General features: G+C 42.3%; 2 protein-coding genes across 2 annotated transcripts; both read right to left on the reverse strand.

Moving 5' to 3' along the window:
• Positions 1–11,360: 11,360 nt before the first annotated feature.
• On the reverse strand, positions 11,361–12,881 carry LOC110986850 (uncharacterized). Its single transcript, XM_022249103.2, has one exon. The coding sequence runs from the start codon at positions 12,879–12,881 to the stop codon at positions 11,361–11,363; it is 1,521 nt and encodes a 506-aa protein (XP_022104795.2).
• Positions 12,882–12,938: 57 nt separating this feature from the next.
• Positions 12,939–14,358, reverse strand: LOC147796011 (uncharacterized). Its single transcript, XM_087129978.1, has 2 exons — positions 14,221–14,358; positions 12,939–13,730 (listed from the first exon to the last, which is right to left on the reverse strand). Exons 1-2 carry the CDS (start codon positions 14,356–14,358, stop codon positions 12,939–12,941), a joined length of 930 nt encoding a protein of 309 aa, XP_086986104.1.
• Between the last annotated feature and the right edge of the window lie 3,373 nt (positions 14,359–17,731).

A 17,731-nucleotide genomic window follows, 5' to 3' on the forward strand; every position in this document is an offset into this window, starting at 1 on the left:
GGATGGCACTGAAAATATGTGTACAAGTACGCGACGTATACAAAATCTCCACTATAACTGCATCGATAATTGATTCCTACCCAGCAAACACATTGATGTTTTTATAACGTGATAGACATGCTATGTTAATGTTTTCATAATATTCTACAAAAATGTTATGGCGACATGGTCTTAGAAACGTTTTAATGACGCTTTGTTTTTGTGACATTTAAGGGAATCTTTAAGATTTTTTTCAAGAAACGTTTGAGCAATATTTTTACGACGTATTTACTCAGCATTGGCTAAAGCAAAACACAAACATTGAATTCACATTATTCAAGCATTTCTGTACCACTATAATAGTGTTTGAATGATGTTGAGAAAATATAACATCCACTTCAACGCATGTTAAAATTAACCCATTGCAAAGAAGCGTTGGTGATGGTTTCCTCTATTCAAAGAGTAATAAACTGGTTCTTTTTTAGAATTTTATTATCACCACATCATACGTCATAACAACAGCTTTAGAACATCTTAAACATTCTCATAATTCTTATATTCTCATTACACAGGTAAACAAATTTTGTAACTTCTAAATAATGTCATACAAATACAACTTAAGCAGTATTTGTTTTCCGCTATAAAACCTGTTTCAAATATTTCTCAAAAGCAATAAGATAACATTCATTTAATATGTCAAACAAAGCATCAGATTTGGCTCATTTGCATAATGTTATCACAATGTTTGTATACCTTACATAATGTTTATAAATCCTCATAAATTCATCAACTCACACACACGATGTTTGCAATTCACAAACGCGACGTTCCTACTCTTAAACACGACGTTCAAATCGACACACACGACGTTTGCCTGTCCGCTTTAGAACACCATAGGAAACCTTTTCATACTTCGCCATATGAAGGCTCGTGTGGAGGGCAGAAATACACCACAAAATGAAGTCACTGCCCCGACAAAGGTGCAGCAACTACACAGTGAATCAAGACCGAATTAACGCTTCGAGCACAGCCTTAAAACTTGGGTTCCATCTGGTTGTTTTTATAACGCAGACGGTCCGCAAGACGTCAAGACGCAGGCAGTCGCGGAAGAGATGCGGCGCGACGTCATTCCACCCAAAAATTAAACAAAATGGCGTATCCCGGGGGGTGTTGCAGGGGCAGCTTGCATTCTGACGGATTTTCTTTTTCAAATAATTCTTCTTAGTCTTAGATAAGCAGGAAAGTAGTAATCAGTATACGTATTTGTCAAATATTAGCACCAAAAACCCTTAAAACAAGACTATCAGAAAGGCTTTTGATCGTTTTCTCCCCAACATCATGTTGAATGAGCCCAAAGCTTTTTTTGCTTTTGAATTTGCCCCAGACACCAAAAGCTGTATACGCAGCTGACACTCACACCTACCTGCTTGCGGTATAAAAAAACAGAAGTGAATTTTTGAACAGAATTGTACAGAATCTGTGGAATTTTAAAAACCTGTTTGGGATTTCTCACTCAAAAGATATTTTTAAAAAAGGGAAATTGTGCTCTGCCAGTCGTAAACGTTTGATAATGACTGGCTCAAAAATGGACGTGACTGATGTCCAGGCCGGGCCGCGATGCATCTTATTTATTCCCTTACCGAAAAAGCCGATCATTAAAAAAGTTAAGTCTTTGGGAGCCTTAAAGAGGCAAGAAGTAAATTCGTCTTAAAACTGATATTGGTATGTGAACAAGTAATGAAAATACATGTATACAGGCATAACAGAATAATTACTGGCACTGAGACACGGGCCACACAATTGAAAAGTCAGCATTTTATTGGGTCTTACTGTATTAAAGGCCCAAGTATGGATTTATCCAAATCTTGGAATATATGGAAAATGTCGGGCAACAACTTTTTTTCTGGAAGTACAAAACCTATAAAATCGAAAACGTACTCAAAGATTTAGCTGCAAGATACTGAATACTGGCTTTAGTAGAAGGATAATTCCAGAAATCAGGAATCCTTTTTTCGCATCCCTGTCACATCTGACATATGATTTTGTAAGTTCAGAACACATTTTCTAATTTCTAAGAGTGATGAATTGATGCAAATTACTTGCCAAACAAATAGTAACAGTTTGAAATCAATTCCAGTAATATTTCCATGTCGAACAACAAAGGTCAGATGTAACGGAGACACAAAAATGTCACACTTTTGGACGACGAATCTCTGGAATTGCCCATAACCATATTACATGTAGTTTGATACCCATGGATACCCATTTGATACATAATTATGTGCTTTTACATGGTCTGCCAGGTCATGTTCTCTCGCAAAGATTCTTCTGGGACCCAGATTTGTATCCTTTTCAGTAATATTTCCTCTTGCTCTACCGCGGAGGGCAGGTTCTGGTATCTCATTAAGTTGCCTTTAGGCTTTGTTGACTTCTTGGGTTGCACAGAAGGAAGACTGCATCATATCCACAACTTTTTGTATGATCGGTTGCCGCGTTTGTTAAATCACACTCTACGCCTTGCTTTTGCAGCCTTGCTTACTTCCGACTAAACACAGGGGTACCGGCTTCTACTACTACGAGTATACTCATAGAAAATGAAAGGTTGGTGTGTTGTAAATTGAATACACTGACATCACTGATAACAACAAATACGCTGATGACAGTAGTGAGTGCATACATCTATAAAGTGCTCATGTTCAAGTAAGTTTTTTGAGTGGTTTTTACCGTTAGAAATGAAATAGGAAATTAGAAAAATTTGAAATGTCCGTCCAGCTGGTTGACTTTATTTTCAATCAAGAGTGAAAGAAAAAATACTATGGCGATAATATAAGATAACTTTGCATGTTGACTTGTGGTTTTCATACAGGTTTGATCACATTGGTGTGTCCAGGTGGGGGGGTGGGCAAGAAGGCAACTTGCCTTGCCTCTGGTGACTGTTTGCCCTTTTTCAGAAAAGGAAAGTGCCACCTGAAGTGAAAAATGATAACCAATTATCGATTCAACCCACCCCAAAGCAGCTCTATCAATAGTAATCAGTGATTAATCAGTCTTATAAATAATGTGAAATAACAAGAGTGAACAGTTTTTTCCCCATTTTCTTTTCATTCTTGAGTAAACTGGTACATGACATCGTGTATTTGTACATGGACAAATGCATTTTTCCGAAGCTGTCTACAAAACCCAGTGGTGTTCAAACCTCAGTAGGACCAAATTGCTTTAATTTCTAGATGGGTCTGATTTCCGATTAGTATCACAGCTCCATTATGACTGTTGTGATTTTTGGATAGTTTATTTAGCGCAGTTCATTTGGGCACATGGTATATTCCTTACTGTTATTATGCAATAATCAATGTGGCATGGACGGTTTAGTACACATAATAATAAAAACAATGTCACTGGCAGTCCAAACTTTCCAGAATGCAATACATATTGTTTAACTGGTATGGAAAATCAAAGACGTTCGTCATGCAATTGCCAACCTATGAGTTATCTCGTAATGGTGACGCGGTAAGAGAACTCGTAGCTGCATAGTGGATTAACCAACGCCATGCCATGTGTAATTGCCAGCTGTCTCAAACATGTTTTAATTAAGTAAATTATGGGTTTACAATTTGAACAGAAACACCTAGGCACTAAGCCCCGTCTTCCCTATATGACTTCATCCAAGAGAGCATAAATAAATTTAATTGTTTAAAAAAGTGCACTTTTCAGTGCATTTAACCAAACAGGAATGTAAAAGAGTTTTTTTCATTGAAGAAGCATGCATTGTTGAAAAAACATTGTCTCCATTTGACTTCGTAACCACAAAAAAGGAACAACCGTGGAAACGACCACGGTCTCTGTGTGTAGAATGGTCTTAAAACGAATGAATAACCAAGTCTTTAAAGCAATTTTAATTCACATCTTCTCAACCGTTCGTCGTATTAATTTCGTTCTTTCAGTATATAAAAGACTAGTTCATATGCTTTAACATGATGCGAAACTTTTGTTATTAAAATCCAAATCCAAATTGAGTCCATCAAATTTGACTAGAATGTAGACACCACAGAGACGTTTATTGTGCGAGTCTCATTTTTTTCTCGATTTTGACCGCTCTTGGGGGCTTTGAACATCAATAAGTCCTCAGCCAACTCAGCTATTCTTTTCGTTATCATGATAAAATAAGGAGTAAGCCAAGAAGGAATCTTCGGCTATAAACCTTTTGCCAGGTGGACGACATTTACCATCGTCAAAAAGACCAAAAAGGAAAAGGTTCAATCAGCGATGCTGTTGATTCACGGTGGACGCTATTCCCTTGCTGCACAACGTGGGTTTCCTGCGCGGTATTTGTCTAATAAATTTGCCCCCTCAGAAGTCATTAGAAAAGTATTATTATTGTTACGTCCATACGTGGGGTGGTGATACCCTACGGTGGTGGGGTACGCCTAAGTTTTAAGTTAGGGATTGATCTCTCCGGTGATTAAGATACTCCAAATAAAGATCAAGAACTTGCACAAGGAATTATTCTCACCGTATATCAGAGTTGATTTATTTCTCTTTCAAATCAAGTTGAGAAATTTAGGACTGCCCCAATATTAAGACTGAGACAATTTACACAATTGTGGATGCTAATAAATGGAGTTGACAATGATATGGATTGATTGTACAGTAATGGAAAACGAAGATTATGGTATGCTGTGATAATTACAAGAATAAAAAAGCGAAGTCATAAGATATGACAGAGCCAGTGGGTAAAGGGATAAAAGGATAACTAAAGTATAGACTAAAGGATAAAAGGGCAAAAGGGCACTGTGCAACCTTCTCTCTCTACAGAGTTCAGGTTCCGATAGAACAAACTCCGGCTAGAGAGAGGCAGATTGTCACGTACGCCACGGCGAAGTACGTCGGATTAAAGCGTACAAGAATACGTTCATGTCTGGTACGAACTAATGGACTAAAACCCGTTGTTGCCGACTACTATTGATGAGGATACGATTAATTTATGATTATGACCATGAGCAACCACTGGGGCGACTCTACCCAGAAAATACAACAACTTAAATGTAATGTCAGGACCCTGTTGAACGAGTAGGAGCACTCAACCTGACAGAACCCTAGACTTGACAAAGTCTGACCACCACGTTATGAATGATTTGAGAGCTAATAGGTATTGGTAATTCTTGTCTTGTATATTTTATGACAAAAATATGTGTACGCTCGTCATGTACTCACTCTCAGTGAGTTCGTTTCATACACCCCTATTTATAAAATGGACTGTTCCACTACGGACGACGACGACAACGACAACAACAACGACAACCACGATAAAAACTCCTGTGATGAAAATAATCTTGTCAACGACATAAGCAGCACTGAAGCGGTTTTGTCAAACAATTTTAGTCCAAACTTTGGGAAGCAGATGCCATCAACAATGCGTTTTCCAGCAACGCTGGGAACGGTTGGGGAGACACTTGCATGTATGCGTCAATGTATCAACCAGCCAAAGAATGTACTGCCATACATAGGATACACTTCAGTTCAAAATAAGGTTTTCATGAAAATATCGAAACTGTAGTGTCTATGTTTGCAATGCAAACCTGACATTAATACGGGAAGAAGAAAGGCTGCAAAATGATATTTTGTAACAATATTTTTTTAATTGTAGTTCACACGAGAATGGCGCTGTCCGGAAATTGGGCATAGAATTGGGCGACGGGTCGATCACGTTTGCGTACGGATGCAGTGAACGTACGACAAACGTCTATAAATTTCCTCATCGTGTCTTTAGTTGATTGATTTAAAGGATGGTCCTCTTCCCCACAGTTTCAACTCTGTGTGGTTTAAATTTTAAAGTTACGTACATGTACCCTGGCCTTTTTTATTGACTTGTGTCAAAATGTTCGTCAAACAGTTGAGCTCCACTGAACTCAATACATGTTTACATGTATATGTACATGTACATGTGTATGTATGTAAATAAACACGACCACGTGGAACTCATGTCCTGAAATTTGTAAGGGAAATGTGAACATGTATCGGGGCTATTCTGTAGAGGATGCAGCGGCCACGAACAATGTAGTTAAGTTGGTCACATGCATGACTAAAGGCCCGGTATGATACCGTGACTTTGGTCAAGTGTGACCAGTTGTATAGACCGCACAATTTCTAGTGTCACTGATTGTAGCTGTTACTGGTGACTGACGTCCACGTGGATTCCATACATTGCATGAGACAGGCAAATTGCATTGTTAGCCGTACCACGTTAGGGATGCCTTTTACCATCGCACACGTTTACTCCATTGACCGCCGGAACTACTCCCACGTATCACACGTTGAAAATTTACATGCTACCCTCAACGACGATATTCAGAGAGATGATGACTTTAAAAAAATAATCCAGTCTGGGAAATAAGGTTCTGAAAGTCTTTTTTTTTTAAATTGCTCTGAAGGCACGAATCATGTTTACTTTGGTTTAGTGTGTTTTCAGTTTACACATAAGTCTAATTTCACACAAGTATTCCCCGTACGCGCTTGTGTGCCGCAAGACCATTTGAGCGATAGCAGCATCCACATACGTTTCGGACGAAGTCGGCACGGTCGGTGAAGGCAGTGCCTTGAGCGCTACGTCTTCTCGTATAGTCTTCTCGCCTATTCTGGTACGTGAGTTCCTAACCACAGTTCGCCGTTGTTTTCGGTCCAAACTTTGCTCCCTAAGTATAAATGCCAACTGCACATTTGCTCAGGTTTCGTTTGTGGACATCTTTGAATCTGTACTTAATGTTGAAAGCATCGATAACAGTGATCAGTATCTCTAGGTAACCATACACTTCAAGCACTATCCACAGAGCCTCTGAGCCCACTGCGTAAAATGTGCACCGCACATATATCCAACGTGTTAAGTTTAAGTGGGCTGAACAAATACGTATGCTTGGATCATGAAGAGGTATGCAAATACGTAATATGACTCGAGTGGTATCCGACTATACTCTCCCATATACATGTGTTCATGAAATAAAAAAATGAAAGATGAAATTCAGGAAGTTAATCATCATTTAATTTCTTTTATATCGTTAAAATATGCAAACTACGAAGCCCCTGAGGGGAAAGGCACAATGAGATTTTTTGTTATCATTTCATCCCAAGTAACTCCAATCTAAATAGTGAAAACTTCAACCGGGAAACGTTTTCTGTCCCACGAATGTACGACAATGGCACCAAGTACACAAAAATATTTCGACAGAACGAAATCAATATATCAAAGGAACAAAATCAACATTTCAAGGGAACGAAATAGCATATTTCGAGGGAATGAAATTATCTCTAGAGAACGAAATAATATTTTGAGAGAACAAAAACAAAAATTCTCATTGTGCCTGTCCCCTTAGGGGCTCCGTAGCAAACTATGACGCAAAGTATGTTAAAAAGTGCGCCACAAACTGTCTACTTGCTCATTCGATAAACTTTGCGACGCCACGGATATTTTTGCAAATATCTGAAAAGATGTTTGCGATAACATAATATTGGAATTATATTTTTTTGCAAATATTTGTGATGTTTGACGTCTCTTCAGAGCTACCGTCGGTTTCAATTCGACGGTCCAGCTCGCGCGTGGCCACATGCACAGTGCTGTTACATTATGGGTGCAGTCCACTAACTCAGGTAGCCTAAGAATTTCTGGCCAGCTCAATCGCATTAAAAGTGCTCCACAGTATCTTTTAAAAAAGGAGATTGTTTGGCCCCCAAAATGGTGAGACTGTGTGAATGTTTGCCAGGATCAACTCCCTGGGTCTTTGGGCTTCCGGAAAAATCACTTTTCGGGGGTGATTTTGTGTTATGGGAATAATTGATGATGTAATTTGTTAACCAACCAAACTTGAAAACAGACTGACAGACTAGGGACCAGACAATATTTTAATTTGTGTTTCAGAAATCTCAGGGATGTCGGTATGCAAGTTATTGGGCGCTAAACAATGCTGCTTTTATACTGTTTCAATGGAGCTTGAAAAGTGGACTGCGCCCTTATAATCTGCTTCACCAGCGCCCTCAATCGTGTATCGAGAGGAAATCGCTCTTGCAGGGTACAGTCCACTAATTCAGGCCTCAGTGAAAAAAGTGAAAATCATCATTGTCCAGAGTTCAATAACATGCAAGCCAACATCCCTGGGGTGTCTCAAACAAAAATTTAATTATTTGGTCATTAATATTTCAGTTTCTTTTCAGTGGGGGGGGTTAACCAATTAAAGTTTGAATTATTCACCCAAAACAGAATAAACCCTCCAAAAGTCAAAGTTCCCAAGTCAGCACGCATCCATTTTTCAAATGGCATCCCTGCACTTTCTCGGGTCTTTGGGACCATTTTTACGGTATTTTTTAATCCCTTCTGCCCTCAGATGGAAGCACCAGGAACCAGGGACTTGATCCTGGCAAATATTTACACAATCTCACCATTTTGGGGGCCAAACAATCCCTGTTTTTTCGAAAGATACTGTGGGGCACTTTTAATGCTAATGAGCTTAGCGGAAATTATTGCTTGAATTAGTGGACTGCACTCTTTATGCCAGTTTTAGAGAAGAGAGATACATGTAGTTCACTTAAGTTCGACCAACCCCAAGTTTGAGTTTGAGTTTTATGGGTGATTTACTGTCTAGTCGACCATGTGGAACGAGACCATGGGGCATGGTCAAAACCGCTGGTTATCAATAACCAATTTGATATGTCATAGGGAGGGAAGCTCAGGGAACTATATGGTCTCACATGAAAATTGTTTCAACTTGAATGAACATGAACGCCGCAAGAATTATAGCCAACGGTAAAATGTACGGATGAGATGTTTAAAAGACAAAAGAGAAAGAGGCAAATTTAACAGAGTGACATTATGTACCCGTAAGATATACCCTGCCAGCCACGGTTTTCTGTGTCTGCTGCTCCAAACAACGTACAGGCCTACGTTATTCGCCAAAATATGAGTCAAGGTGAGATGACCTTCCTTCAGTGGAGACAGGAAACAGTCCCTTGTTGACAGCAGTGTAACGGATAGCTCCATAGTGTGATAGGATTGTTGGCGTCCGACAAGTTGACCATCTTTCCGCCGGATGTTTTAGTTCGTTCTGAAATAGTGCAGCGAACCTTGAACCATGGTGACATCAGCCAAGGTTCGCAGAAATCAACCGTAATCACGTAATGTTCCATGAATTATTACTAGCATTGAATCGTATGTAAAGTTCAATACTTTGCATCCATTTCTGTCATTTGATAAAATTACAGAAGCAAGTAAAATGCATTGTAATGATTCGTTTGCTTGTTATTTTGTTTCCCTCACAGAAAATACAGCTTTTCTCCATTTGAAAAAATTACGTTTTAAGGATACAGGTTCGAGTGTGAGTTAGAAAGAATAGCATGTGGAATTCACCGAAAAACTTTAGAGAAGCAGTTCTACAAGATAAACTGTTGAACTGATTGTTTTATGCTTCCCGTTATATACAATATGCAAATTAGCCAGTCATTTCTCCCCAACAGTAGGTGAGATTTAACGAATGAAATGGAAAATGTATACACTTTAGTTCCAGTTGAACCGTTACGGCTTATACCGGTATGTCAAAATTAATTGGGGATGGAATCCACCCTGTAAATTATCTTGGATACCACAATGCGTATGCAGATACGACAGAAAGTTGCTGAAAAGTACCATTATTTATCTTCTTTTGATTGTATTTAAATTGTCCAAATGCCCTTTGTGTAACTACTGAAAAGAGTAATCATGAGGAGAGTCTTCTTTCAGAAATATCATCGATTACACATATTGCAACCAGGGAATGTCAGTCACTTTTTTCACCTTGACAAGGTTTTTTCAGGGAAGTAGGCCTACGCTGGTAAGTATTTCCTGCTTGGTTTCGGTGTTCTCTGTGTGCCTCGTTTGAACAGTGTTGCTCTAATGAGATTCATTTGTTCTGTAACGTTTACACTGCTTTCATGTATGACAACACTTTGATATCTACATTACGTTAATTGTATCGAAAAGTGTCCCTTTTCAAATATATGAAATTATCAATGTTTTCCTGGACAAATGAAGGAAACAATAGCTAGTGCATCGGATTTTCCTTTCAACTTGGGAACTTGAGAGAGGGTTGCATGCTTGCTGCTTGCCATCAACTCAAGTAGTTATGAATAACCAGATAGAAGAAAATTCCGGTCAGTCATAACTAGAAAAAAGTGTCTTGTGTACAAACCAAAGTTAAATTGTGGTTTTAGTCTTGGACGGACGTTACAGTTTTTCTCACAAATACGAAAAAACAAATGACTCCTCCAAAATGACTGGTCAAAAGAGTCAGTCGGAGTAGACCTGCTGAGACAGCGGCACGTAGGACTATATTGGGTTTTCTGTGAACCTGTACCCCCTTTTTACACAACAGGGTGTCTGCCCCGCGCTCCTCCCCAGCAAGTGCACGTGATAGGCATTCAGCTGTTCCCCCTCCGTGAATCAAAGGAATGCGTTTCAGTAAGACTTTTTTCCGTAGGGATACACCTGAGTAGATATTTTGTGCTATCCCTCTGTCCCAAAAGCAGCCGGAAAGATGGCTTTCACTGCACAACCTCTATTGCGTTCTTTGTTCTCGGGAAGTCGGACGGTTGTAAAACTGTAGAAAATAAGGTGCCTGATATATTCGGTCATGAAGGAATCATAACAATTACGAACGAATTTAACTTCTCACCGGTCATACAACCACCTGCATGAACTTCTGTTTGTTCTTCTGTTTTCGAAAGACGGCTATTCGCTTAGTTTGACGGGTAACTGGGAATTACACAATTTGGAGTAAATTTCCTTTTCGAGTGATTTCTTTATGACACAACTGTTTCAATTCAACATTACGAGGTTTTTTTGCAGCAATTGCCTGATCCTGTATATTCAACTACTCGGGATTGCTGTTTAAAATGATACAGTATGTAAACACCATTGTGACAAGAATCATAGAGTTCTTGTATTCTATCGGTAACTTACCGGAAGTATGCATGATACAACGCGAAGTATCAAAGAGCAACCAGAAAGGCCTAGACTTTATTCAATTCCCAGTTTGTTAGTAAAGGGAGCTTCTACCCTGAAAATGTAGCTGACACGTTAACTTGTGCCTCTTTCCCGGGTTTGTTGCGCGAACTTAAACGGCAACTCAATCAGTAATTTCAAATTTTTTATCAACGCAACACTAACTGGACGTTTCCAAATCTCTCAGGTAATTTAACCTAGTAAGTTTTAACAGAAGAGATAAACATAATCACCGCGGTAGATGACAAATATAGAGAAAAAGATGATCGATGACTCGCGATGTCGTGTTGCTGGTAGCGACGTTTCGGCTGCTGGTGCTGCTAGCCTTCATCAGGCAACTGAAGTATGGATGCTGCAGAGTCCCCTATATACCGCTGGACCGCGTCCTCCGAGTGCCCCCCGCCGTATACTGCGGACCTCGTACGGGTGACCTCAGCGGTCGTCGCACGCTCCACTCCATGGGCGTGAAGGGACGTGTCCTCGGTGTGGCTCCGTTGTGCCCCGGTGCTGCAGTGAATGTGTTGACGGATGGTGGGGAGCCAGAACCCGGGGATGTCGATGCCGCTTCCCTGTTGATGCTGTGTCGGTTGAGGCAGATGTGGATGGCCTCCTTGATGCGTCTGGTGTACCAATGCTGGTCCTGGTCCACACACTGCACGGCTACTGCTGACGAATCCACACGGGAGAGTCTCACGTCGCGCTGGTGCTCCTTGATTCTCTCGTCAACGGGTCTGCCAGTTTTGCCGACGTAAACCTTGTCGCAGTCACCGCACGGTATCCTGTAGACTACTCCGCGTCTTCGGGGTGGGATAGGATCCTTAGGGCGTACGAGTTGGCTCCTCAAGGTGGTAGACGATCGGAACACGGTGCAGACACCTTGGTCCTCCAGGATCCTCTTCAGCCGTCCGGAGATACCGTCCATGAAGGGAAGAACAGTGAAGGCCTTGTACTCCGGTCGCTCCGCTTCGGTGCTGGTCTTGGATCTTGATGACTGCCGGATGAAGGATGATGGATACCTGTTCGCCATGAGGGCAGCGGTGACTCGGTGTCTCTCGGCGGCTGTGCAGCGTGGTCTGGAGACTAGGCGTAAGGCGCGGTCGTGGAGGCAATTGGCCACACCCCTCTTGACGGACTCTGGGCGGTGTGAGTCAAAAGCCAGATACTGGTCGGTGTGAGTGGGCTTGCGGTACACGGTGCCAGTCAGGCTGCCGTCAGGTTCCCTGTGGACCATGGTGTCCAGGAATGCGATGCTGCTGTCCTGCTCGTTCTCGATGGTGAACCGAATGCTGGGCTTAAGGCTGTTCAGGTGGTTGAGCAGATGGCTGGCTATATCCCGTGGTGCAATGACGAAAGTGTCATCAACGTACCGCTTCCACACGGTAGGACGGCAGTCGGGTGGGCAACTCTGCAGGGCTTCCTCCTCGAACGCTTCCATGTAGAGATTGGCAATAACCGCTGACACCGGACTACCCATGGATGTTCCGTCTGTCTGCTCGTAGTACACTCCACCATACAGGAAATACGTGGAGCGCAGGACAACCTTTAGTAGGGAGACGATCTTGGTGGGGGAGAGCGATGGCCGGTCAGGCAACTCAGGGTCTTCCTCCAGGCGACGAAGGGCCACACAGCAAGCGTCGCCAATGGGGACGTTGGTAAACAACCACTTGACGTCGAAAGAGATCAACGCCTCGTGGCTGTCGATGTGCTGCCCGCGGAGGAACTCTGCGAAGGCTGTGGAGTTGGGCACGGTGTTCGGTGTGTTGCCGGTCAGCGGTGACAGGATCCCGGCTAGATGCTTGGAGAGGTTGTAGGCAAAGCAGCTCACGCACGAAACGATGGGTCTCAAGGGCGTCCCCGGCTTGTGGATCTTGGGTATACCGTACATCCTGGTGGGCTGCTTGCTGGTGGGGCGTAACTTCCGATACGTGGTGTCGTCAAGACCTTAGGTCTTGTTGAGGGTGAGCAGCTGGGCTGTGATCTTCCTGCAGAGCCGGTCGGTGGGGTCCTTCGTCAACTTCCGATGAGGGCCCGTGGAGATGAGCTCGCTCATCTTGTTCCGGTACGTGTTGGCGTCGAGGATCACGCTGGCACGGGCCTTGTTGGCGGGGAGGATCACGATGGAACAATCCTCCCGTACAGTCTTCAGGGCAATGCGTTGCTCCTGGTTGATGTTACCCCTTGGCGGGCGTGCTCTCCGTAAGGTGGCGTTGACTTCTCTGCGGACCAGATCAGCTGTTTCCGGGTCAAGCTTCTTCAACGCTGTCTCCACACTGGCCACGATCTCCGTAGCTGGTACGCGGCCAGGGGTGACGGCGAAGCTGAGGCCCTTCCCAAGAAGAGATGTCTCGACGGCGGTGAGGGTCCTCGCAGAGAGGTTGACGACCCACTTTGATGTATCCACGGTAGACCCGGTTGGGTGTTGGTTGGTGCGACGGGCCGAAGTCTCCTCGGCTAGGTCTTGGAACTTGGTGAGTTGGCGGGCCTTGAACTTCTCAAACTCTCGGCAGCAACGGCGATCGATGTGCTGGGTGATCCGGGTTCGGTCAGCTTCGTTGAAGGTGGACTGGATCTGGGCCAAAGTGGAGTCCACTTCGGCCTGGATGGTCTTCTTCGTGGCTCGGGTCAGGTGTATTCTCTCACGCAGAAAACGGAGAGAGGCTGTCTCTGCTGCTTTCAGGGCTCCCTTGGTGCGGACCGGAGGTTTGACCCTAAGGTCCTTGGGAACCACCGAGTTCTTAATGCAACGGACAAGTAAGGACAGGTGGTTGGAGTAGCGGGCGAAATTCAATCTGGAGCGTTAATACCTACGTATGAGCTGGAGGGCAGTGCGCCCATATGCTGAATAAATAAAAGATATAAACATAATCACCGCGGTAGATGATGAATATAGAGAAAAAGATGATCGATGACTCGCGATGTCGTGTTGCTGGTAGCGACGTTTCGGCTGTTGGTGCTGCTAGCCTTCATCAGGCAACTGAAGTATGGATGCTGCAGAGTCCGTTATATACCGCGGTCCAGCGGTATATAGCGGACTCTGCAGCATCCAGACTTTAGTTCAGACTTCATTGCAGACTTCAGTGCAGTGGGACGGCGTGCAGTGTGTGGACCAGGATCAGCATTGGTACACCAGACGCATCAACCACCTCAACCGACACAGCAGCAACAGAGACAGCGGCATCGACATCCCCGGGTTCTGGCTCCCCACCATCCGTCAACACAATCACTGCAGCACCAGGGCACAACGGAGCCACACCGAGGACACGCCCCTTCACTTCCATGGAGTGGAGCGTGCGACGACCGCTGAGGTCACCCGTACTAGGTCCGCAGTATACGGCGGGGGGCACGCGGAGGACACAGTCCATCGGTATATAATGGACTCTGCAGCATCCATACTTCAGTTGCCCGATGAAGGCTAGCAGCACCAGCAGCCAAAACGTCGCTACCAGCAACACGACATCGCGAGTCATCGATCATCTTTTTCTCTAGTTAGTTTTGTTTTTAAATCTGTGCTCGTTTTATGGTGTTTTTAAATCATCGTTTGTGTTTCATGAGATGGGGCCTATTTCCCGTATGGACATTCAAGACACAATTTCTCTCATTGTGTGCTAACCATGACTGTTTTTTTTTTCTTTTTTAATATAACGTAAGCCCCAATTTGTCTTAAATTTGGCGGCCTCTCCTGGTGGGATAATTTTCAACTGATCTTATTTTTTCTTTCTCCATATTTCATAATTTTGATTTTCCCGTCTTAATGTATTTATCTCTTTTATATATTGACCCCCATGTATTTTATGTCGTGATACTGTGTCATATGTTGTTCGTGTTACTCGCTGTGATGTGGAGGGTGTGGAGAGACACGCCCTTTTGGCGACGGTGTTCGAATACGCTTTTGGCCTTTCACTGTCTTTTTCTTCATCCTGTCTGTGTATTTCTTCTAAGATTTAATGTCTTTTACACTGTACTTTTTTTTCTTAACGCGTATCGTATATCTATGTGTTTATATTTAAAAATTTGCCTAAATAAATTATATTATTTTCATTACTTAACTTGATTCCCTCCAAAACACGGTTCTTCGGCCGCATTGTACCATTCTGGCTGGCTGGGCTCGGAGCCATATTATTATGATAGGTGCAATGCATCGGGACTGCGAGAAGTGAAATAGAACTTCGTATTGCTGGAAACGCATGGGTATTCGTTTTCAAGATTCCATCTTTTCAATTTGAGAACTCTGAATCAAATATGTACCTTGGTGTGGTTGCATCGAAGAGTTGAACGTCAGCTGAAGTGGTCGAAGGGGTGGGTTTTGGAACAACCCTCTCGATAGAGATTAGCGACCACAAGTTTTTCTTTCACCAGAAAATCGAGCCCTGAGAACTAGTCTCCGCCTGCGTGAGCGACGGACGAAAGTGGCACTTTGTATTATGTCGCCAATGTAGTCCATAAAGTTTGGCCTGAAGTTGTATACAGCGACGCGGCCCGTGGACCCACTGGGTTTGTCAAGTCGTTGAAACTAAAAGATTAAGGATTATAAATCTATCAGATGAAGCCAAGATTTCAGTCTCTTGCTGAAGTAGAAGAGAATTGGCATCATTGAAAGGGAATGTCCCTGGCTGTGAGAAATAAAGACAGGTTTAATGGAAAAACCTTTTAGTGATTTATGGGAATAGGCCGAAAGAATGTGCTACAAGTATGCATATGCATATTTATTTATCAAATATCAGCACCCAAACCCTAACAAAACAACACCAACAAATATAAGCAAGGATGTCTGAACCATGAGTATGGCTTTTTGATTTTTTTCACCCCAATAGCAAGTTGAGTGAGCCCAAAGCCGCATTTGAATTTCCCCCTCACCAGACATCAAAAGCTGAATACGCCTTTGCAGCATCATCAATAATAAGTCCAGGTTTTGAAGTTAAAAATAGGAACTAAAAAGAGCAGTTTTATTCCGACCAACCCTATATAGCTAAAATGTGTAAGTCAGCCTACACACCTAGGGACTCCAGATTTAAAACAAGCGCCCCCTAACGTCAGTTGTTCTATATCGTCACCTAAAAAATTCAAGACCAAAGTAATTTTTAGCTCTAGCTGTCACAGGATGTTTAGCTGACATTTCATTTTCTAGTAGTTTTTCGATGTAACAAGCAAGTGACCTACACGTAGACGGTGTTCAGAATTGGTTCTCTTGTTTCACGGAGTTCAGTGGGAAAAACCTCAAATGATTACATGCGGAACCGGCTCTTAAAAATGCAAGTCGAAGCAGCAATGGCAGTCTCTGATTATGGAACGAGACATGCATTTCCTGATATGGCATATGCTTTTGTCTTTCTGTAAAACCAAACATTAAAAAGTACAGTGTTTATTCCCAAGAGAGGCTAATGCCCAGAAAAACACAAGACTTTTGACTTTTTGGAAACACCTGATTCAAGGAGGGGGGGAACCAGTAACAATGCATGAAATGGAAAAAGGGTGTGGATTACAAACCAAATTTATCATTATTGTCAGAATCATCAGCATATTTTAACAGACCAAATTGCATACTGTAAAGTGACTGCAAATCACCAGCTTTCCTTTCATCCAAGACAGCGTTACTGGCATAAAAACCTTAGTAATCATTAGAACGCCTTGTTCAATTTAACTTCTGACTCATGATGTGCTCCAACGCAAACCAGTAACTGCCTCGCGCTCCGGAACAGCCAGTGCTATGCGGTATGTTTAACCACCCTTCTATTTCCTGTGTCATGTAAAATGGTTGAAGGACGTACTGCGTGCTGGATAAGAACGCTTTACTACTGATGGATTCAACGAGACATGAGATAGTATTTATGACTTGAATGATGATAATAAATAATAATACATGTAGGACAGCTTTCTTGCAGTGCTTTTCACCTCCTCTGTAGCAATAAACTCCAATAATTGGGGCTTTCATGCTGATGAAAATTTCCATGCTCATGAGCCACTCGGCAGAGTTTGCTTCTCACGTAACCTAACAGCCTATTTTCATAATTGCCGAAATTGATAATCGATGAATTGATGATTGTGTGACCAAAAGATTCAAAGTACCCTCTAAAAATACTAATGAAACGATACGTTAAAGAATGAAAAAACTACCAACTTCTTGTCACTTCCTTTGGAAAGAAGTCTTTAAAACACAAAGTGATCTGCGAAAACTAGTTGAACTGTATGTCCCCTGAAAGTGTCTCTTAAATATATAAGGCATCACTGCATATCGGTGGCATCATACAAAGTCCAGCTAGTGCATCAAAATATGAGACCTGCAGATTCTTAACTGTTTTATTTTAATTAGCATAAGTATATGACGTCATTCATTTTTCCAGTTACACCCTTGTCTTCATTGAGAATAACAAATTACATGTTGTTTGCAAACAACTCTTACATTCTTTTGCCATATATGTTTTCAGAATAAAGAGCAGCCGGTTCCTTGTTTAAAACTAAAAAATTACCCGCCAAACACAAATCCCCTCTTCTGTTTTGGTCAAGGATTGGGGTACTTACTCTTCAGTTTACATAATAGGCCATCGGTCTTGAAAGTGAACCGCACCACTGCCCATGATCAGCAGCACGCGAAAAGGAAAGAATACTTGAGCATTTTCAAGCACCAAGTAGCATGCCCCCCCGAAAAAACAATTAGCTTCAACTGAGATTAACAATAGATTATTTTTACTGATAGAGTGGATCTGAGTATAGGAGTAACTTCAGATGGAGGCTGAGGTA

Source organism: Acanthaster planci, linkage group LG19 (assembly GCF_054643075.1).
Source record: "Acanthaster planci isolate LZ-2023a linkage group LG19, COTS_SCS, whole genome shotgun sequence".
NCBI classification, from domain to species: Eukaryota; Metazoa; Echinodermata; class Asteroidea; order Valvatida; family Acanthasteridae; genus Acanthaster; species Acanthaster planci.